Source organism: Thunnus maccoyii, chromosome 24 (assembly GCF_910596095.1).
Source record: "Thunnus maccoyii chromosome 24, fThuMac1.1, whole genome shotgun sequence".
Taxonomy (NCBI): domain Eukaryota; kingdom Metazoa; phylum Chordata; class Actinopteri; order Scombriformes; family Scombridae; genus Thunnus; species Thunnus maccoyii.
The window spans coordinates 7,017,931-7,039,595 of record NC_056556.1 but is presented as its reverse complement, the minus strand read 5'-3'; the positions used below and the strand labels follow the sequence as shown (position 1 = coordinate 7,039,595).

General features: G+C 39.9%; 1 protein-coding gene across 4 annotated transcripts in view; it reads right to left on the bottom strand.

Moving 5' to 3' along the window:
- The window catches only part of filip1l (filamin A interacting protein 1-like), a 73,109-nt gene that overhangs the window by 27,138 nt on the left and 24,306 nt on the right, over nt 1–21,665 (bottom strand). For 3 of the 4 annotated variants that reach the window (XM_042404882.1, XM_042404877.1, XM_042404879.1), the window contains exons 2-4: nt 19,067–19,391; nt 18,235–18,408; nt 17,879–18,057 (exon numbers count right to left, since the gene is read on the bottom strand). In XM_042404882.1, coding sequence (XP_042260816.1) covers nt 17,879–18,057; nt 18,235–18,408; nt 19,067–19,378 — 665 coding nt within the window. In that variant the 5' untranslated portion in view covers nt 19,379–19,391. The remainder of the gene's footprint in view (nt 1–17,878; nt 18,058–18,234; nt 18,409–19,066; nt 19,392–21,665) is intronic. The other variant, XM_042404880.1, reaches the window with a different exon arrangement.

Genomic DNA, 21,665 nt, shown 5'->3' with positions numbered 1-21,665 from the left:
CAGATTGCATTTTGTATGACACATTGATTTCTGCAACACTCTGCAGCTCATACTCTACATATATACCCGGGAGATTTCTAATGCAACAGCAGTCTTGTGCTGTTGGCCACTCAGTAGATCCACTTGAGTAGTTGGGGCTTAACTGGGGTTTAAGCTCCCAAAAGTTGCCCGAAGGAACCCAAACAGCACTTTTTGAGCCAACAACCTTCCCATCGCATGCCTCCGTTTCCAGCCTTCAGCCTCCCAACGGCACCCCAAGACCTCAAGTTCGGGGAGCCAGATGAAACAAGAGCATATATTTGTGTTTGTGGCTCAAAACAAATACCAAATCAGTTTTTTTTTTTTGATTGATCCTAAAACGCATTTAATTTTACCCTTCCCAGCAAGAGAAAGGCCTCTATTTAAAATGTAATATTAAAATCTGGACGCAGTGCAGTCCCTCTGCAAGCTCGCCAAGGCTTAACAGGGCAAAAGAATAGCTGCTAAATCAGATTTTAATGTTATTTTGGGTCAAGCACAAAACTGGCTGTAATATACAGCTTCTCGAAATATGAGCTCATAATTTTCTTTGTTTGAAAAAAACAAAAAAAAAAAAACCTAAAAGGAGTGCGCCTTTGGAATGAGCTCATGCTATACTTACATTAAATTAGAGAGATCCAGGCATAGCATTTATTCTGTCTTGTGTTTGCTCTTTGTCCAAACCGCAGATACCGTACCTCCTCCTTGGCACACTTCACAAGAACCCTTCTGAAATTGTTGGATGCAAACACATTATAGGTGATATGAGAACAGAAGGTTCACTGAGACGCTATGATACTTGTGAACTGATAATAAAACAACACATAGTTTCTTTCTGGAAGAATGAGATAAGGGATTCTGTATTTATTGAGGTGACCAGACCAAAGAAAGAAAGAAAGGAAGTGTAATTTTTTTATGTTGTGCTCTACTCTTTGCACAACCCTCATAAGGGTTAAGTATCCAACCTTACTTGTCTCCTTGCTGACATGGATACTTCCTCTTTCTTCCACTTCACTAAGCCATGAGAGGCTCCTGAAACTGGATAGACCCTTTAAACCCTTTTTCCACCCTTTAGTCATACTCACCCACCCACCCTCCAAACCTCCTCTGTCACTGCCAAGAGGATTTGCTTGGTTTCGAGCCCAAAAACATTTGTCCTGAGATATCAGCCCCTGGACTTTGACAAAAGTCTGATTTCATCACTCTAATCTTTTATGGCGAAGTGCACAGGCAATTTTAAATCCTGCAGCAACCCCATCAAAATATTATCTGCAGTACAGGACGTCTTTATCCTTCAGTGCTACACGGGTATCAAACTAAGTGCCAGACGTTTGTGGCTGACTGAGGCTGCAGCTCCTCACCAGGTCAATGCAACATCAGGAGAAGAGGATTTTTTTTTTTTTTGAGTAAAACCTTAAACTAAAGTGACTGCATAATTTAATCTTGGAAAAATACAGTGTAATTGAGGTTTTGGGCTTGCATCAAAAGACTCTTTCAATCTGGAAACGACTTCTAGGAAGAGTGCGGTTCAGAGTTTCGGGCGTAGGAAGGTGGATGTTGTTTGTTTTGCTGTTATGACGCTGCTGCTCAACAAGCGCATTCTACATCTTGCGGTTCTTGAGTATAAATGATTAACCATAGGAGCCATCAAGCTTGCTATACTGGTGTATTAATTCGCTTGGCGCTGCTCTCGTCTCCTGAGTTTCTACCATAAAAAGACAGAATTTAGTTTTATGTTAAGTCATGCATATTATTGAGAGTTAAGTTACGTTTCTGCAGTGTTTTTGCAGAGGCTTGGTGGGCTTGTAAAAGATTAAACTGTTGAACATTGCTTCCACATTCTTTCATATGAAAGATATTTCTCACATTACTCACAGATACATAAATAAGTTTTATTATTTTCCTTGAGATATTTAAAGAGGAATAATTACCACTAAGGGAGAAGGTGTGTCTGAAAAGATAATGTTTACCCTCGCGTCTCATCTGAAATACACCGATGCCAACTATTCTCCAGTGTCATAACCTTACAGGAAAAGGTTCTCATCAATCATCTCTAGCACCTTGCGTCGCAATCGGCCAAAGGGATGGAGGAGGAGGAAATTTAAAACCCAACCGTGGTTCTTATTTCCTAGTTTCAGGGAGTCTTGTCAAAGCAGGATGCACTGGGACAGGGTGGTCCCTCTGACAGCTCTCTATTGTTCCCAGCCAAAGAGCCAATCCCCAAAGTTTTAAATTTTGGTTTCCATATCGTAGCTTGACACCAGACCACCTCAGTCTCGACAGGTCCTCCTCGAGCTCAAGCGTACAGCCTTGAGATTTTTTTTTTTTTTACTCCCACACTAACCGCAAACTCCCTCATACTGTATGTTACACAAGGATTTATAACACCGGAAATCTGATACTTTCAAATTCCTTTGATGAAATGTTGAAGATTGTAAGATAAAAAAAAAAAGGGCTATGAGAATGCAGCTCCTTTAGCTACAATAAGAAGCTGCATCCACAAGTAACCAAAAACAGTAGCTTTGTTTTTCGGTTGCTATCAGACCACACACACCCACCAGCAACACATCCTCATAATTAAATGACATAGTATAGGATCTGTCCCATAGGACTGTAATATAGCTGCTAAAAAATAATGATGCTTTCTGGTGTGACAACGCTGTTGTTAAAGTCTGGTTAGGTTGAGGCACAAAAACCACTTGGTTAGGATTAGGGGGAAAGATCATGGTTTGGGTTAAAAAGATCATTTGAAACATGGTTTATACTTCCTTAAAGTTATGCAACCTTTGTCGTCACGGAAACAGTAAACACCATTACAGTTTTTTAAAAAAATGTCCCGACTTGCGGTTGGAAACATGACGCTTGTGGTTGGAAACGGGAAGTGAACAGTGGTCTCCTGCAGCAAAGTGCATCTAACTATCTAGCCATCCACCCAACCCGCTTCCTCCTAATAAGGCAAAAAAAATCATCTTATCAAGTCAGTATACCTAAACTGCGTCACCTCACCAGATCATGATTACTACGGCTGCTAGATGGCGTAAACATAACTATAGGTTGTTTTTGTCGGGCCTGAATTTTAAGACCTATACTGTCATTTTTCTTGCGAGGACGGGCTGATCAGACGAACTTCGTCAAGGAAAAGTAAATTGAACCCTGGTCCCAATAAAATTCCCTAATAACCGTTACCACCTCGGAATCAGTTGCTTCCTAACACCCTGAGAAAGTTACGAGAGCTATTTTCAATTTTACACAAATCACATAAAATCCCAACACTGGCTTGCAGACACAGTGACTCAAGAAATGGGGATTTGATTAATTTGTGGCAGAATATCTACAATATCGTACAGTATATCTACATTTTAGGTTTCCAGCTACTTGTACTATACTAGAAAATTATAGAAACAAATCAAATTCATGTTTCAAAACATAACCAAGAACCTGTTTTGTTTTAATTATCTCCACATCTCATTGTTTTTCTAATGTACAACATATTCAGCCTCACTTTGGCCTTTTATTACATCTTCTTGATCCCTTAATTTGTTAATAATGATGATTTGGTTTCATTCCCTTAGCGTGGTTCTACATAAAGTGACAACTTTTTCATTCAAATACCAATAAAAAAAAAGGGAAATATAATAAATGGGTTTGTTTGTTGTGTCATGGGAGTGTGATGAGTTGAGTTTAAGGCGAGGCAAAAAAGGCCACAACATTCGAAAGTGACGGCAACAATAGTGGCATAACTCACTTAACTTCTACCGCATGACAGGAAGCTGTTATTAACTGCTTTGTTTACACAGCGAGCTGTCCTCGGTCGAGATGAGCAGCATATGTTGGGATGGGAACTTCCTCAAATGAGACTTGTAGGCAAAGATTTCCACACTGTAATAAAGCGAGAACAAAAAGATAACCAAAAGCTATCTTTTCTGTGCCAAATAACAGTCCCTTAGGTGGAGTGTTGTTGCCTATTTTTTCTTGTTAAGCTGATTCTCCCTTTGGTTGAAACAGGATATGAGGTCATGAGCTGTGCTGACATGATCGGCCTCAGTAGACTCATTTGCCAGGCTCTTGCCAATTACTAAACTTTCTTTTTTAAAACTTTTTTTTTTTTAACATTCATATCTAAAGTAATGATGAACGCAAGCTGTGGTGTGGAAATTAACTTTTCATGCACTTCACTTTGCCTTCAGGCCTTAATTCTGACCACTTTTTGGCCCAAATAATGGTAATAATTTATTTTGGCCACCACCCCATTTTGCACTCATGAGCAAGACAGTTGATAAATGGTTTATAACAGACTATAATGTAGTAGTAGGCTAAGATAAGGACATATTTAAGTGTTTATTAATGTAATTCTATATACATAAATTATAGCAATAACTCCTTGATTCAACTCCATGATTAAGATATAACACAGTTGTAATCTTCAGCTTTTTAGAAACTTGTTTGTTATAGTAACTATATTTATTAATTGAGTATTTATTTATTCTCTATTCTCTCTTTGGAAAGTAGATCTTAAGTCAAAAATTTTAGTTTTCAAAGTTAATGAATGTTCACATGAGTTTTGAACACATTTATAAACAGTTTCAAACCCAGCTGTGAATGATTTGTACATGTATATAAACAGTTTACTTCTTTTGTGTAATCATAGTGTGTATCTCTATGTTAAATATGAATAATACTGTGTTACCAATGATTCAGCTGCTTCCATACCAGTTATGGAAGCTTCAGAGCAGAAGTTACAGTATAATTGTAGTCAAATAATAAATAAACATTGAAATGTCCTTATATCTGCTTACAATCACAGTGTTTAATAAAAAATCTACTGCTTTTAAATGCTAAATAGTCCTGAACCATTTACTTATTACATATTCATCATGTTAATAAAAAGTGCAGCAGTAATCCTGTCTCTGTCAAAAAGAGAAGGTGGAAAATTTCACCACATTGATTCACTTTCCCTGTTTTCACAATTCATTGTGGCCACGTCCAGATAGCCTATTCGCCACAATGAGACATTTGGAGTTGGCAGATCCAGGCAGGCTCTTTCCTCCCTCCATATTTCACTCACTATCTCGACACTGACTTGGCCGGGAGTGCAGGCACAGCCTCATTGTTCAGACACCGCAGCTGCCAGCTACGAGGACGTAATGTGTGAGTTCTCGCTGTCGCTTCCTTCCAGCCTGACAGGATGGGAGGGAAAAATGGCTCTTGCCTTCCCTTTGCCATGTTTTGCCAAGATGTAACTCAAGGAGGTGTCTGCTAGAACAAATGTGAGAAGAAGGTAAATCAGAGAGATTAGACCTCGCTGGCGGGTATATATATCCTCTACAAGGTTTACATGTCAGTCTTTAGATTTTCTCTCTTGCCTGTTGCAATTTGAGTCACGCCATCAGTCGCTGTCTCCAGCGCTGGCAGAGGCCACGCACGGTTCACAGCAAGCGTAGAAATGTCATGCTAACTCTACATTAGCTGCATTTTTCCTCCTTGACCCTGTCCCTCCACCCTCGGTGCTATTTCCTTTCACAAATAGAAGATTAGCTCATACATCACTCCTGCAGATTTCCAGTCACCATAATGATCGTCAAGCTCTGTTCAGTCAACCATTCAGTTGTTTCTGCTCATTTTCAACCTTGACAAACGTTTAAAGTAACAAATAAAGTGTCAGGCTGCTTTAATAACACTAAGGCTCAATTAATTTTATTGGGAAACTCAAGATTTTGTATTTAGCCAAACTTATATGTGCAATCTTGCCATAACAAAGCACTATGTCACCACTAATTGTCCCTGTTTTGCCGCTCTTTCATTGAAATAAGATCTTTACAGAACTGCCATTAAGTGTGTTAACTTTGTCTAGCCCCATACGTAAGCCCTGAGGTATTCACGATCAGGCTTTTAAAGGAGAAGTGCACTCTAAAATTAAACAGTTTCATGTAAATACTGGTTCGCGTAAGGATTTTTTGACAGTTTTCACTGCTCTCAATTTGAAAGAAGAAGCTGATTTTATAGATTTCTTTTAATTTTTCCACACTTTAAAACACCAACCATGACACCGAACCAGAAAACGTGCCTATTTTTCTATCACTTGTAAAACATCGCAGCTAAAGTCGAACAGCTCTAGAAGCAGTTTCCTGACTAGATGTCATTACTATTAGAAACAGCATACAGTATGTAAATTCTATTTTAGGTTAAATCCTTCTCCCTCTATTAAAAAAAAAGCCCTAAAAAAGGTTGGAAAAGTTCGAGCAGTAAGTCTTGCGTCTATGTGGTCGGTGAGGTCTAATCGCTGCATTCTGTCAGAGAGATGTAATCACATTACGCCATGCAATGACGACTCTCTGGGCGCAATTACCACCCAGTTTACAGATGTAGTGAGCGATATGTTGACAGTCTCACACACACTTTAAGGTAAGAGAGCATATGTAAGAATATGCTTTCATGTTAGGGCTATCTGTTTTACGTTACATTTGTCTCCCAGCATCTATTGATGTGTACCTGCACATCTGCAGTGCAGAGTTGGTCTGAGTCTGGAAACTGTGCATCTCCATCAGGAACTAGAACAAAATAAACCTCTTGACAACTGGTTTGTTCCATTATACCAAAAAAAGCTTTGCTCAAGGGAACACCAATCCACATCCGCTGCAGATTTGTTTCCCAGCCAGAACACAGATCCACAACCAGAGCTTCAAAAACTGTTCAAATGTTGTGTATTTACAGTGTTTTAAGCCCATGTTAGCTAAAATTACATGAATCTAATGCAGGCAAGCGCTGGAAAAAAAAAAAACCTGAATGCTTTGTCGATTTTCCACTAATAAATTGAGGCAATATGACAAATACAGGGTCTGTTTTCTTTCAGTGTTTGTAACATGCATAATATGAAAGCCCTAAAGGCCCAAAATACATCTCAAGTACATGTTTTGTTATCACAGAACGTCCATTTTCACTTTTACAATACATCTGAGACTGAGAAAAACATGATTATTCCAATAAATCACTCTGTAGAGAGTCAGTGTGCTACAGTTTAAAGATAAAGTTGTGCAATTCAACAGCTTTAAAGGTTAAGTGAAAGAAAAAAGAGGCTGGCTTGTCTTAATACCATCAACCTTGTTACAGTAGATTCAGACAAATGAGCCTGAGGTCGAGGACACTGTGGAGCAATCTGCTCGCTATCTGGCCAAAGCAGGGAAGGGAGTGTTGGCTGACCAGCCCGAATTAGGTCAGTAGCCACTCATTTTTTCCTACGATGTGGGAGTGATAGTGACGAGAGCGTGGATACACAAACGTAGGCGATGCGATGCAGGAAAACAAAAGCACGGATTCAAGCGTCTTTTTACATTCCCATCCCAGCTGTGTTTGTGGATCATAACTCAAGATTACCAAAATCTTGACATTTTGTGTTTTTATTCACTTATGACATCAACAGTGTTATTCTTTGCCTCGTCTGATTGCTTCTGTTCAGAAAATATTCTAAAAATAATAATTTATAGTGTAACACACACTGAGGTCATATTTTATTAAATGTGAGCATAAAGAAAACAAAGACACATGTTATAATTAAGGTAAAACTGTCAAAAAAAAATGTAATGAAGTGGAAAGTACAATATTTCCATCTCAAATGTAGTAAAGTTGAAGTAGAAAGTGGCAGAAAAATGATCTAGTTAAGTATAAATACTTCAGAAAGTATATTACTTGATTAAATGTACTTTACGCCACTGACAACTCATCCAAATAATCTAATACTCTTTTATGGACACTTAAACAGTACAAATGTGTTGTCCAGTCCAGAACATCGCATCATTTTTTGGCAACTGAGCCGCCACCCATCATCAACAACAATATCAATAACACATTAATGATCGTTGCACTGCAATGCCTTCGGTTTTTGTTTCACTCAGTGTTTCCTTTCTCTGTCTGGATTTAATTCATCCTGCATGCATTCAGTGTTTTGTTGCACATTGTCGACTAAACTGGAAGACATTCTCATAAAGTTTTACCAACCAAAGTGCTAAAAGCTAAAACCATTTGCTCTTGATTTCTGAGGAAATGAAGCCCAGCGAAGTGCTGACGTATTTGGAGACGAGGCAGAATGTGTTTTGAAAGAGCGTAAAGCAGGCGGCTGCTGCGTGTCATCTGTGTGTTTTAGAGGGTGTCGCTGAATGTGACATATTTGTGCGATTCCTTACCTCAACATGGGGGTACGCTTGTGGGGCTTCAAAGCATACAACTGCAACTATCTGAATAACGTCATATACAGTAGGCAGCTTGAGGAATAGCTTTCCTTCCCTTAAAAGGAAATGTTTGACACAGAGCTTTAAAATATATAGAGATGTGTTCTTTCCTGTAGCAGCGTCTAATAAGCAAAAGATCATGTGTTTTCTCCTGATAGTTTGAAAGTGACCAGACAATTTCTTTTCACATTTCTACACATCTCTAATCACATATCTCATCCTCTCATCCATCAAATCCAAATCTTGAACCTGGCTTTGAGCAGGAATGTGTAGTATGCACCAGGCTGAGACATTTTTTGGGGGGGGGGGATACAGGTGTGCTTTTTCCTCAGAGTCAGGAAAGACGTAACAGACCTTCGCTAAGAACTCAGCAATCATATGTCAGCTACAGTTGATGAATGAGGCGGATTTCTGTCTCCTCACCAACAGTTTTGGGAGTACTGATAATATCTTAACGACGCATAGGTGAAGACAGATCCTGCTCATGCATGCAGTGGAATATGTGTATATACAGTATAACAGCTGCTTGGCAACTTCCTAAAACATGCTGTCATTTGTACAAAACACTGTATAACTTCTTTTTTTTTTCTGCAAAGTTCACAACCTGCCTCTAAGGTGAACCTGCAGAGACAGGAACTCTGATCATTAATAACCAAAAGTCCCGGATCGTAAAAAAAAAAAAAAAAAAAAAATCTGTTCTGTTTCAAAGAACAGGGCAGGTCTGGATAATAAGCATCTCAGCGATGATGAGGGCATCGCTGAAGAATGTTCTAGATCTGATCCACATGAGTGAAGTCACCACTGCTGCCGTTAAGTCAACCAGATGGCATGAAGATATATTGTGTGCCCTGCAAATCATTAAAGATGAAGAAGGAAGGTCATGTGGTGTCAGCTACTGTTATTTTTATCTGTGTTTTTAAAAAAAGCACAGTGACAGTTATGATGGCTCACGGTGCCAGTAAATTGCGTCAACACACTTTTTATTTTGTATCATCTGCAGCTCAGTAGAGTAACGCAACTCTGCTTTCCTATCATAGATCAGATTAGGTGGAAGACAGGGAGGGCGAGGTAGAGACAAGCAGCACTTAGTTGCAGGTATGTTTCCGTAGTCTCTAGATAAATGTAGCAATGTGGGATTTTTTTCCTGGGGGAGGGACCCCCAGCTCCCCTGTTTTATAGCATCCCCCCCCACTTCTCAAACCAAATTTATGCCCTTGTGGGATGATTTGTCATCGCACAGCTTTGTTTCTATGGCAAAATCAAAACTGTTGAACTTCCCCTGCTAAATTAGAAGCTTAGTCCTCATAAAGACCAACGTGTATTGTGCAAGCATTGTGACTAATAAAATACTGAGAATTGCAATTTCTATCTTGGGAATCTATGGGAAAGTACACACATCTTATTAGTGTGAATCATGACATTTTGCTCAAGTTGAGTGACATCCAACACTCTGCAGACATCTGATGTCAATTATGCAAGTAAGCTTTAGCTGTCAAATAGTCCAGTGGGTGCACAAAATAACAAACTGCAGTAACTACCGGTTTGGTACAGGTTGGTCAGTGCTTGATTTTCCTTTCCCTATTTTGGTTTATGACAGTAGTGAGACCCGAGGTCCAGGTTGTGAACTACTGCTGTAAGAGGTGTTAATTGACTCGGTAGTGACTTTTGAGCACGTAGTTTTTGTCGTTGTCAACTTTAAGTCTCTTTAATTGGTCATGACGTCTGAGCACTGTCTGCCTTTGGTAATGTAGTTTTTCTGTTTATGATTTTTAGGGCTGCAACTAATTTTTATTGCCAATTAATGTGTTGATTATTTTCTCGATTAATCGATTAGTTGTTTGGTCTATAAGATGTCAGAGAATTGTGGATCACTGATCACTGTTTCCAAAGCCTAAGCTGCAACCTAACATGGACTCGTTTTGTCCTGACCAACAGTCCACAGACCAAAGATATTCAGTTTACTCTAATAGAGGACTAAAGAAACCAGAAAATAATCACATTTAAGAAGCTGGAACCAGAGAATTTGGCCATTTGTTCTTGTGATCACTCAAAATAGTTGGTGTTTGTTGGTCCGTCTGTCCACCACTTTGTCCCCGAGTCATATCACAAGAAATGCTGAATGGTTTGCCATGAAATGTTGTGCATTTCATTGTCCTCAGATGATGAAGCCTACTTTTATCTCTGGCGCCACCATGGGTAGATATTTGTGGTACTGAGTGAAATGCTTGACAACTATTGGATGCCATGAAATCTGGTCATCCTTGTTTCCCCTCAGGATGAATTGCGTGTGTCCAATACTTTGGTTTATGACCAAGTACCTGCAAACTAATAACATTCCCATCAACTTTATATTTTGTGCATAAAAATAAAATATTGAACAGGGTAGGGTGCCGCTACCGTCGCTGTAGACACCGAGTCTTGTCGTAACTTTTCCCCTTGCCATGTTTGAAAATTTTGCAGTGTTTTTGATGTGTGGCTGCCAAATTAAACCTTGGCACAGGGTATGTACACTTGATCACCAATAAAAAGAAACAAAAACATTAAAATATTTAAAAAAAACGTAATGAAAAACCCAACCAACCAGCAACAACAACATTTCATTCAAAGAAATCTGGACTCAGTAACTCTAGATCTTTTGCCTCCCTTCTCCCTTTGGTATAAAATGATCCCAGACCAGCTGGCTTTGTAAACATGAGGGTGCTGCATACATTTTACTGACATGACATCACAGGATTTCGAGGTATTCAAGTTCATGTTTCATGCCTCTTGCTGTCATCTGCAGCCATCGACGTTACAAGTTGCCTGGTGTAGCTTTAAATGGTAAAGATAGCAGGATGAATCGGAGGTTTGACTCATAGGCTCATATTTCTGGGTTCAGTGCATCACATGACAACATTAGCTCAACTCCTCACACTAACATCACTCAGTATGTTTCAAACGTGAGCCGGGATTTAAGTTTTTTTACGCTATGCATGAAACCAGAGGATACAGATGGCCATAAAATTCACTCCCTGCCCTTCAGTTCCCCGCAAAAAAAAAGAACAAAGGCGAGCGAATTGCCGGCTGTGGCGTGTGCAGTGTATGCAGTGTGTGTGTGTGTGTGTATCTGGGCGCTGAAGTCATGTTTAAAGTAACATCTGTTGATGGTTAGGATGCCGCTCTCGCTCTCACACCCCTACTGCTGCTGCAGTACCCGGCGTGCAATGAGGTCATCACTCACAGACGGCCGCTCAATTGACAATTAATCAGAGGGGAACCAGGTACATCCCCCATACCCCCTGCTTAGATTTACATGCTTTTTAGGGCTTCCAAATAAAGGGTCAGTCAGCAGTCAGAGGCTTCCTGCTTTGAAAAGGGGTCAAAATAAAAAAGGCAGCAGGAGATGAGGAGTTAATAAATATAGTGGTGTGCTTTTAGAGAAGGTTTTGTCAATTCCCAAACCCTGCTGCACATTACCCCGGGATGTAATCACAACTCTGTGCTTTCCAGGGCCCAGAAAAAAAGGAAATGATTACATCAAGCTAAAATGCATCATACAACGATGGATTAACGAGAGTGAAATTAAAACCTGGTGCAACGCTGTGCCTCTCATGCTGTACATGGAAACCTCTTTCAAAACACTGAGCACTGTTTTAGCTCTCCTCAAACAAGTGATAAGTGGATTTTCCTTTTAGAAGTCAAAGCTGTTTTGGGGGGTGTTTGCAGTTTTTCTAGCTCTTTGTAATAATGCTCTGAGCAGAACAGAAGCCACTAAACAAACTCTGGGTTTTGTGCTTGGGCAAAGAACTAAAATGCCGTTTAGTCAAGCCCCTCTGGGATTCTCTGTTTCTTCCTGCTTGAGGCAGTCTTGATGACGTGTCTACCTCTACATCTTTAACGTGTCAGTGGACTGTTACATGACAGAAATATATCTTCTGTTGGTCTTGTTAAGGCTTTTTCGTGATCAGTACTGAGTGATTTAAGGCACCACTGTCAAGGCAAGAAAGAGGAGCGATCCAACAGACAAACAGGTTTTAAACAAGACAACAGTTCAAAAAGCTTAAAATGAACTCAGTGTTGCCAACTAAGTGGCAGAAGATGACGTCACAGGAATATCCATTACATCATTACATAATAATTTACATACAAGATTATAAAAGGGAGATTTTTTTAAAAACAGTAATTAAACTCAACCTAACTGACTCTAACCAGCTTTTCCATTAGGAACTTCATTTTTATTCATTTAAACCTGAGTGCACGTTAAAGGACCAGTGTGTAGGATTTAGTGCCATCTAGTGGTGAGGTTGCAGATTGCAACCGACTCAATACACCTCCTTCCAAGTGTGTAGGAGAACTTACAATGGCCGCAAAACTTGCAAAAAATACGAAAGGCGTTCTCTAGAGCCAGTGTTTGGTTTGTCTGTTCTGGGCTACTGTAGAAACATGGCAGACTCCATGGAAAGGGACCCGCTCCCATTGTAGATATAAAGGGCTCATTCTAAGGTAATGAAAACATGAGTCTTATTTTCAGGTGATTATACACTAATTGAAACATACTTATGAATATTATATATATATATATATGTTCTGCTAGATTCATGACTCTCTTGAACAGTGAGGTGCTATGGTCTGCACAGATCATGAGGGTTTCCTTACTAGGCTCGCTAAAAGGGTCTTTGAAGTCACCAAATCTAGCAAGAAAGTTGGTAACACAGAAAGAGCATATCCCTCTCTGCACAGAAAACTGTGCACAACTACAGCAGGTACGGTAGGTAGGTTTATCCAGCAAATTGTGCAGCCAAACTAACCTTTGTATGATCTTCACAAGCATGTGTAACACCTACTGTTCACTCTCAGCATTGGATGCTTGTTGGTGCTTATTTATGAACCGAAGACTAACAGAAGCTGAACCCCCACATGCACACTCACTCAAGTGCATACTCCTACAGCAGTACAGTATAATATAACTCATAATTATCCGAGTGGTTGCAATAAAAAATATAATGCCTCATGTGAGGATTGTCTGAACAAACAACTGTGGGAGGGTATGAGGTAAGAGGACACCTCCGAACACACATGTTTACTTAATAACTTTACACATCTGACACATACTCCTATCTATGACCGTAACAGAGTACTCGGCTACACAGTGGCGAACCGTGGCCCTGGACCCTGAGCCTTCAATAGGACCACATGTGGCAATAAAAAATGAAACATAGCAATAAAAATAATAGCCAGAGCCCTGTCACATGCAGGATATTAAAGGTTTCTTTGCCCTAACTGGCTTCACGACACACAAAGGTGATTCCAGAAATCCAATGAATTTGTGTTTGTTTGAGCTCAGACATACTTGAATTTCAATGTAGATTTAATATATCTCTGCCAGAAGTAAAGGCAGCAATGCAATACAAACAAGTTAAATGTAGATATCAGATGTCTCATACTGACCAGCCAACACCTCCTGAGGTGAAACGGGAAAAAGCACAAGCTCTTTGTAAGCTGTGCTCAGCCATTTTTCACTGGCCTTAAATAAGCCATTTATTGCCATTTCATGTCCATGGCAATAAAACTAGAGATGCAAATTGTAGGTTTACAGTATACTTCTTACAACTTGCTTTGAAAACTGTGATTATCAAATAATAAAAATGATCATTTGTTTATATCTCACTGAAATGCGTCTTGACTGCAGAGTAGTTATAGGAAAATGATGACAAATTCATCCATTTCATACTGACTTCTGTGCCTGAACACTGCAATACCCAACAGAAAGTCAAACACAGCAAAAATTAAGACACAAAATTGAGCAAATATCAACATAAAGTCAGAGTTACAGTTTTAACAATACAAATAAATGCCCACAGATTGACAAAGCTCACAATGAGACCAGCAACTTGTGTTCATGAAGCAATCAACAACAACTTTCTGCTCCCTTATGGCAAGTGAAGCCATCGTGGAAAGTTAGCATATACTTTCAGAAACATCTTCAACCAAATATACTGTAGTGTTCTTGTCAAATGTTGCCCAGAAAAAGGCAACAAATAAATTCATGTTTCTAATGGAAACTCGTGGTTACTAAGTTACCGTTCGTTCTCATTCTGTCATCTTTTTTTTCTCTCGCTCACTCACTGACTACTTTCATGGGTCACTCATCCAGTAAGTGTTCGCGAATGCCCGGAAGATGTCGGGATATTGCCCCACCTACAACTCAACAAAATATTATTGGCTAAGACAGCTGTCAAAATCATATTCATGCCCACATTGACTTGAATTACACAGGCATTCGTTACAGCTACTGAAGGTCCTGGCGGGGGGGGGGGGGGGGGGGGGGGGAGTCGCTGATTCACCCAGATACCATCGGAAGAAAAATTGCGATTGGTCCATTTCCCCTTCCGTTATATTAACCCACTGCTTTCCAAGACGAAGTTTATAAAGATGATATAAAAATTATTTGTACAAAAATTCTTCCAATATTTTTTCTTAGGCCTTCGCTGAATACCTTGAAGGCCCAGAGGGTTTCCCCTCTGCGGCTACATAAGCTAGGCTGTCCAACCACTCAAGACAGATGATAATGGCAGATGTCGAACACCCCCCGCCCCACACACACACACACTCTCACTTTCACTTGCTCCCATGTACATGCATTCACACACCCAACTCTTCTGGTGAACCCAAGACCGAAAAATTACACCCTCATCAACTATTTCCATTGTAATCTGGCATCTTGTTGAACAAAGTGTGATTGATACTTCTCAGAGCCATTAGGTTAGTTTTTTTTTTTTTGTTCTCCTCTCAGTCATATAAATCTTTTGCCTTTTCTCACACGGTAATTAGCACGACCCTGGACAGAGGCCTATTTTTCATGGCAGCCTGTCCCTTCCTGACATGCTCGGTGACAAAGCACAGACCATCGTCACACCGTCCTCCGGTCCAAATCAAACACTCTGCTACAGCTAAAGTGCAATGATGTGATTGTCCCAAATAGGTCACGGGCCGATGTCCAGCTGTGTTTCCTTTGTGAAATGAATTGCTGAGGGTGCATGTGTGTGTGTGTGTGTGTGTGTGTTTTATAGAGTCTGTCGGCTGTGTGTGTATGATATGTGATATTGCTGAGGAAGCAGTAAACAGAGCACTGCCCTGTAACTGCTCTACGTGTGACATTTACAGAAGAAATCCGTCAGACAGGTTTTCACCTTCACCTCTAGCGGTGTCTGTCTTGGCTTGTGATGCTAAACAGCACTTCCAAATAATTCCTCCCAGACATATCTCACATTACAGCATTATATGGATCACATTTTCAGAATTAGACGTGTTATGATTTCTGCAACATGTCTGCACAGTAATATAAAATAGTTGTAATGTCTCACAATCCAGCACACTAACAGTATGATGCCTCCTCACACAGATGAAATTACAACTGTGTACAATTTTCTGCATGAAGAGACACAGCATGTTTTAGTCTGTTTTCAGGGCTTCTACTGTTTTTACAAATTTACTGCAGCACCTGATATTGATAGTGTTAGTGCTACCCGGATTTCTGTTATAGTACAAAACTAATAGTGGCTCTGTAAGACTTTGCTTTGAGCTAAATGCTGATACTTGGCAGGTCTAATGTTTACCATGTTGACCAAGTACAGCTGAGGCTGATGAGAATGTTGATAGTTTTGCAATTAGGTCATAAACTTTTGACCTGCTGATGGTGTTTGATGAAAAGTCGGGATCACCAAAGTTGTTACCATTCATCCTGAGGTGGACATGAGTGTCTGCACCAAATTTCATGGTAATACATTCAATAGTTGTTGAGACGTTTCACTCAAAACCATATCATATGAGCCTTGTGGTAATACTAGAGGAAAAGTTAGGGGATCGCCAGTGTCATTAGGCTTCATCCTCTGTAAACCATGAATATCTGTACAAAATCTTATGCTAATTCATCCAGTAGATGTTGAGATATTTTACTAGATAATTGAAAACTTGGACCTCATTGTGGCACTCGAGGAAAAGTCAGGTGATCACCAAAGTCAATAGGATTTATCCTCTGGGGACTGTGAATATCTGTACAAAACTTCATGGTAATCCATCCAGCAGTTGTTGAGATATTTCAGCTATGCCGCTAGCATGGCTGAAAATCTGTTTTATTTCTAATGTATTTCTATGATCTTGGACAGTTTAGACATTATAGCACATTGTGAAATTGCAGCATAAACAATGTGATCTTCAAGTGTCTGACCTGCTGCCTCTACTTCACTGAAACTGAAATGCAGACTAGCTCTAGAATAGTTTTCCAGGGATATGGTTTTTCACTCTAGTTCACAAATATGCACAGAGCTACCATAAAGCAGAGCTGTAAATGTAAAGCTTATTTGTGTATTTAAGCTAAATTGTCTGTCAACAAAGTATTCCCACCCACTCCCGGTCGCTGGATAATCTCCAGAAAAAACTCTCAGTTTGCGCCAGGTTTGTGCAATAAAAGGTGATAATAAAAGTAAAGGACCTACTCAAGGTCATGGGAAAAACAATAACTGAATTCTTTAGGGTGGATTTTTCTCTGTAGTCCTGAGGAACACTTTGATTTAATGCTAACATTACATAAGGATTATTAAGACATTTAAACTTTGGCAGAGCTGCGTTGCTGGAGTTGGGTTGAGGATTTGAATTAGTACTCAATACCTTCTTTTACCAGCTGACAAACTGCTCTTTAGCAAGGCACACATCTCTCAAACTAAAAAAATATCACTGTGTCTTTATCCTCCAACACAAGGCCATGGGAATCGACAAGAATTCAGCTCCTCCTCTGCATTTCACCCTGCTTCAACTGTGTCTGCTGAAATGATTCAAGAGGTCCTCTAACTCTGAAGAACACGCTGACATTGAGTCGTAAAGGCACTCGTACCATAGGGATGATGAGGCAATAAGCGATGACAGATATTGCTAAAATAAGAGATCTTTATCAGCCGTGATTTTGGCCTCGGTTTGATACTGTAGTTAGTGGCTGAAGTCATGCGTGGACTTGAAAGTGTGTTGGTGGTGCTGTCACTTGCTGCTGTTAAGTGCTTTTCCTGTTCTGCAGGTTGGATCCTCGGTGCATTGTTGTGGTTTACGCTTTGTTACTTTTAACCACTTCACATATCATATAATACTTAAGTGTGTCCAGTCCCATCCCATAATACAATCAGATACCCTTGCTTATTAATTACCTGTTAAAATTGTATGTGTATTGAATCCAGTGTAATATTCAATCATTTTGCACATTTTGAACAATCTGACCTAAAAATGTCCCCAAAAAACTAAACTTTTTCAAACTGTGAGGAGACTGTTTGGATAAATCACCATTATGTCCAAACTCATGGACTGTCCTCTAAGCAAGAGGAAGCAAGGACAGGGAATTTGCATTTTCATGTCATTGAAGGACATTCAAAATTAGCATTTAAATCAGTTATTAAAATTTCGACAGTGTGACACTGAAGCCCTCCCCTGAAACCACAATGAGGTTCTCTGTAATTACTTTCAGTTCATATGTCAGATCATAAATCTCTCCAAGGAAAGCACCATAAATACATTTAGACCCTGCAGGGCTAAAGATCTGATTGTATTTAACTTGTTTGCTGGAAGACTGACTTCTCAGCGACTACCTGAGAGCTCGTGTTCGTTCACAAACTGACCTCTCGCGCTCCTGCTCCAGCAGGTTAGTGAACTCGTCGCTCTTCTTCATGAACTCTCCGTGGTTCGTCTTCTCTTCCTCCAGCTTGTACAGGGCCTGTTTGTGCGACTGCTCCACCATCAACAGCTGCTCCAGCATCCGCCGGTGCGTCTCCCTCTGCTTCTCCACCAACTTGTCCAGCTGGAGGGGGGGGGGGGAGCACATAGAGACCATCTGTCATGTCTGGAAGGCTCTGTTTTAGTCAGGCACAGTTACTCAAGGTATTTTAGACCCTGTATGTAAGGTTGTAAATTAGCACCAGCCATGGATTTTGTAGAAACTCTTTTTTCTTTAGTCATGATTAAGAGTTATTGTTACCTCTATCATGGGCCTCTCATAGATGTCCTCCTGGAACATGTCATCTTTACCCTGGATAGCGTCTCTCTGCAGAGCCTGCAGGACCTTCTGTGGTGTGACAAAACCATACTTGGCCTCCAACAGGGCCAAGTCGATTTTCTCTGCCTTCAGCACTGTGATCACTTCATCTCTGGCCTTCAGTGGGGGAAGAAAGTTGATTCAGTTAGATTGAAGTTTGTGATGTAGGATTTACATCCAACAAATGTCCAATATGCAGTAAATATATGGACAGCAACACATTATCTATCCTTTAATATCAGATAAAGAACTGAATACTTTTATGGCCACGAATATACTTATAAATTATCAGTCAGTGAACTGTAAATTCTCAGTTTTAAAGTGGAGAGTTTACAGGACTCTTTTCTAGGTCAGCATTGCCTATAAAAAATGAAACTGTTCTTATAATGCTGATATGCTTAGAGTTGCATTTTCAGATCTGCCAAAATGTCATATTTTCTAAAGTCCAGTGAGATGGAATAGATTTATTTTCTTTGTGTTAAGCTCCTTTGACCTCAGCAGCATTGAGGCAGACGTTGCCTTATTCCTGTTGTACAGCCGTGCCAGGGGATTCCTGGATCCAGTGCTGGAACGACAGGAAGTAGCCTCAGCTGTTAGCTGTCCATTAACACAGGCTTTTAGTCCATCTTGAGTGACCACTGTTACTGAGCTACTGGTCTGACTGTATATCTGACTGGGGTCAGTGCCATGACTGCAGGCCTGTCTGGCGCCGTAATGGCTAAATGTTCTCAGAGTTTGCTCAGTCATCTCTGCAGTTCACATCACTTAAGATTACCTGTAGTTCTCCCTCCAGCAGGCTCAGCAGGAAGACGAGGTCATCTCGGGAAAGGTCCCTGGCCTTCTCCTTCCGGCCGCCCTTTGCAGCACCGCTGGCGCTACCGTTCCCACCGCCACAGGTGCTGTTCTTGGCCGTGTTGTTGTTCCGCTGGATGGTGCCAGTGTCGTCCGGCGGCTCCCGGTGTCGACTACGACGCTCTGCCCTTCCTGAGGGCTCTTCTCGCTCTGCGGTTCTCTTCCGTGTGTCCACCTGCTGCTGAGCCGGCTTGGCCTTAGTTATATCCTCCAGACTGTTACTGCGGGATCGCATGTTCCTCTACCTGCTGGATAGATAAATAGGAAAAGATGAAGGTGTTTTTACATCCTGCATGTAGATATGCACTCACATTTTTTGTACCATGTTTCCTGTATGTATTTGTATCTTTTGCATGATTTATCTTTGCATTAAGTCGAGACAGAGGCAAAACAAGAAACATAATGTGCCAAATTTGAATCCATGAACTTGATTTACGATGGCTTGAAAGAACACTCTCAGATGTCATAAACTGAATAATCAATCTGTGACTTTAGAGCATTCCAGGAGTTACTTTGTGACTGATTAAATCATTTCTTTTACATTTTCTGGCTACAGGATTTAGGCATTAGTGGGCATGGATGCCAACTCACTCAACCTGACTTGTCGTCTCTACTTCACCCAGCATGCCCTACAGTCCCAAAACTGCCTTTAAATACAACTTAGAAATCAGTAAATCCCAGGAAACAAGAAAAATACACCAAACGACACAGTGAGCACAGAAATACAAGCACACGACCTCGATCTTTAGAAATGTAGTCTGGACCTTTCCTTGTACATCCCTGGCAACTGTGCACGTCGAGACATATTTTTTGTTTATGACATGTCCAACTGTGCAGATATAACTTGTTCTGTCATCATACTGTAAGTAGGCCATAAACTAGACCTGTGTCCTAAGTCCAGTTGCATGTTGTCATTGCCTGCCATGTTATTATAGTCACTCATCGGAATAGAGTCATCATCACCACGTCATACTGCCGGCCACGAAGCACGATTATGCCACACTTTCACTGACAGTGCCAGAACCTTTTTGGAACCGGGACCTTCAGCGCTGTCGCACCAAATTACCCAAAGCTGTCGACCGTCATTCACGGCTGATTAAATTTCCCACAACGTGAAATTTTTGGAGCGCAGTGGTCTTTTGTACCAACTTTGTTTTTACAGATGATGATAGGTGGTCTGATGTGTTTATAACTGGAGAGCGATTAGAAAAAGGGTAACTTCAGTGTAGATGACTTAGTGAGCTATGAATAAAAAGCATCATGGCTACCTACCAAAGCCTTTTTGGAGTATACAGTGTACTTTGTCACATCTGGTTTATGAATGGGCCATTCAGTGACTCACTGACTTTGATAAATCGAACTATGATAAATTGATGAATGCTGTAAGGAACTGTAAGCTTCATTGCCAAGTAATTTATTACTTTTTTCAGCATTATGTTCAGTTAAAGAGAATATATCCAAAGGACAAACCATAAATGAAACATAAACATGCCGAGACAGATCTCTGAGTGTTTGATGTGAGAGGGAATAATCTGCCTAGAGGCATTACATCATCATCCATTCTGCTTGGCGCACATTACAAAGTTTCCAACTAACTGAGCTCAATAGACACCGTTCCAGCTAAAGACAGTATTTCACAACAATCATTTGTATCTGGCAGGTAACAGAAAACAGAAATGTAATTTTTAACAGGGCAAGCCTGATAATAAATGATATAGTTTTTCAAAGTCTGAGACTTCTTGTAGCCGAGAAATAATGATGTTCTGGGAGTGAAACTATACAGGCCTCAGAGAGCTTTTTAAATGGTTAGAAAGAAATTACGATGTTTACTTGGATGAAAAAAAGGGAACTGATTAACAGCTTCAGGGTTAAAAAAGTAGTTTTATTAATAGATGAATATATATTAGAATTTGTAAAATCACTTTGACATTAATAATCCAATAATTAATAGTGGAAATACAAGAATAGTTTGTGTGTTTTCAGTTTATATTCTGATTTACCAGTAGCTTTCCAATTTTGAAATTATACATCCTGTAGTGGTGAAATACAGTACTTAAGTAAGTACTACAATTTTGAGGTTCTTTACATGAGTATTTCCCTTTTATGCTATTTAATATTTCTACATTTCAGAGATAAATATTGTACTTGTTCCCTCAGCTAGCTATTGACAGCTATAGGCAGTAGTTACAATATTTTACATACAAAACATGTATGTTTATGAAATAATCTGCATTAAAATTGAAAAAAAGTATTTCTATTTTACTTCTGTATAAATTAATAACACAAACATATTATTTCTTGATAATACATTTGTGTTTTTTACTGGTTGGAATATTTTTACACTGGTTTTTATGTTTTTACTAAAGTAAAAGGTCTGGATATCAGCTAAACCTAAATAATTAAAATATTTAAAAATTAATTTCCTTATATTAATGGGGAAAAGAGAAGCAAACCTCCATCAAAATACTCTTGTACATACTGTACAAGAATGTCAGGTAATATAGTCACTTCATTTAGTTTAT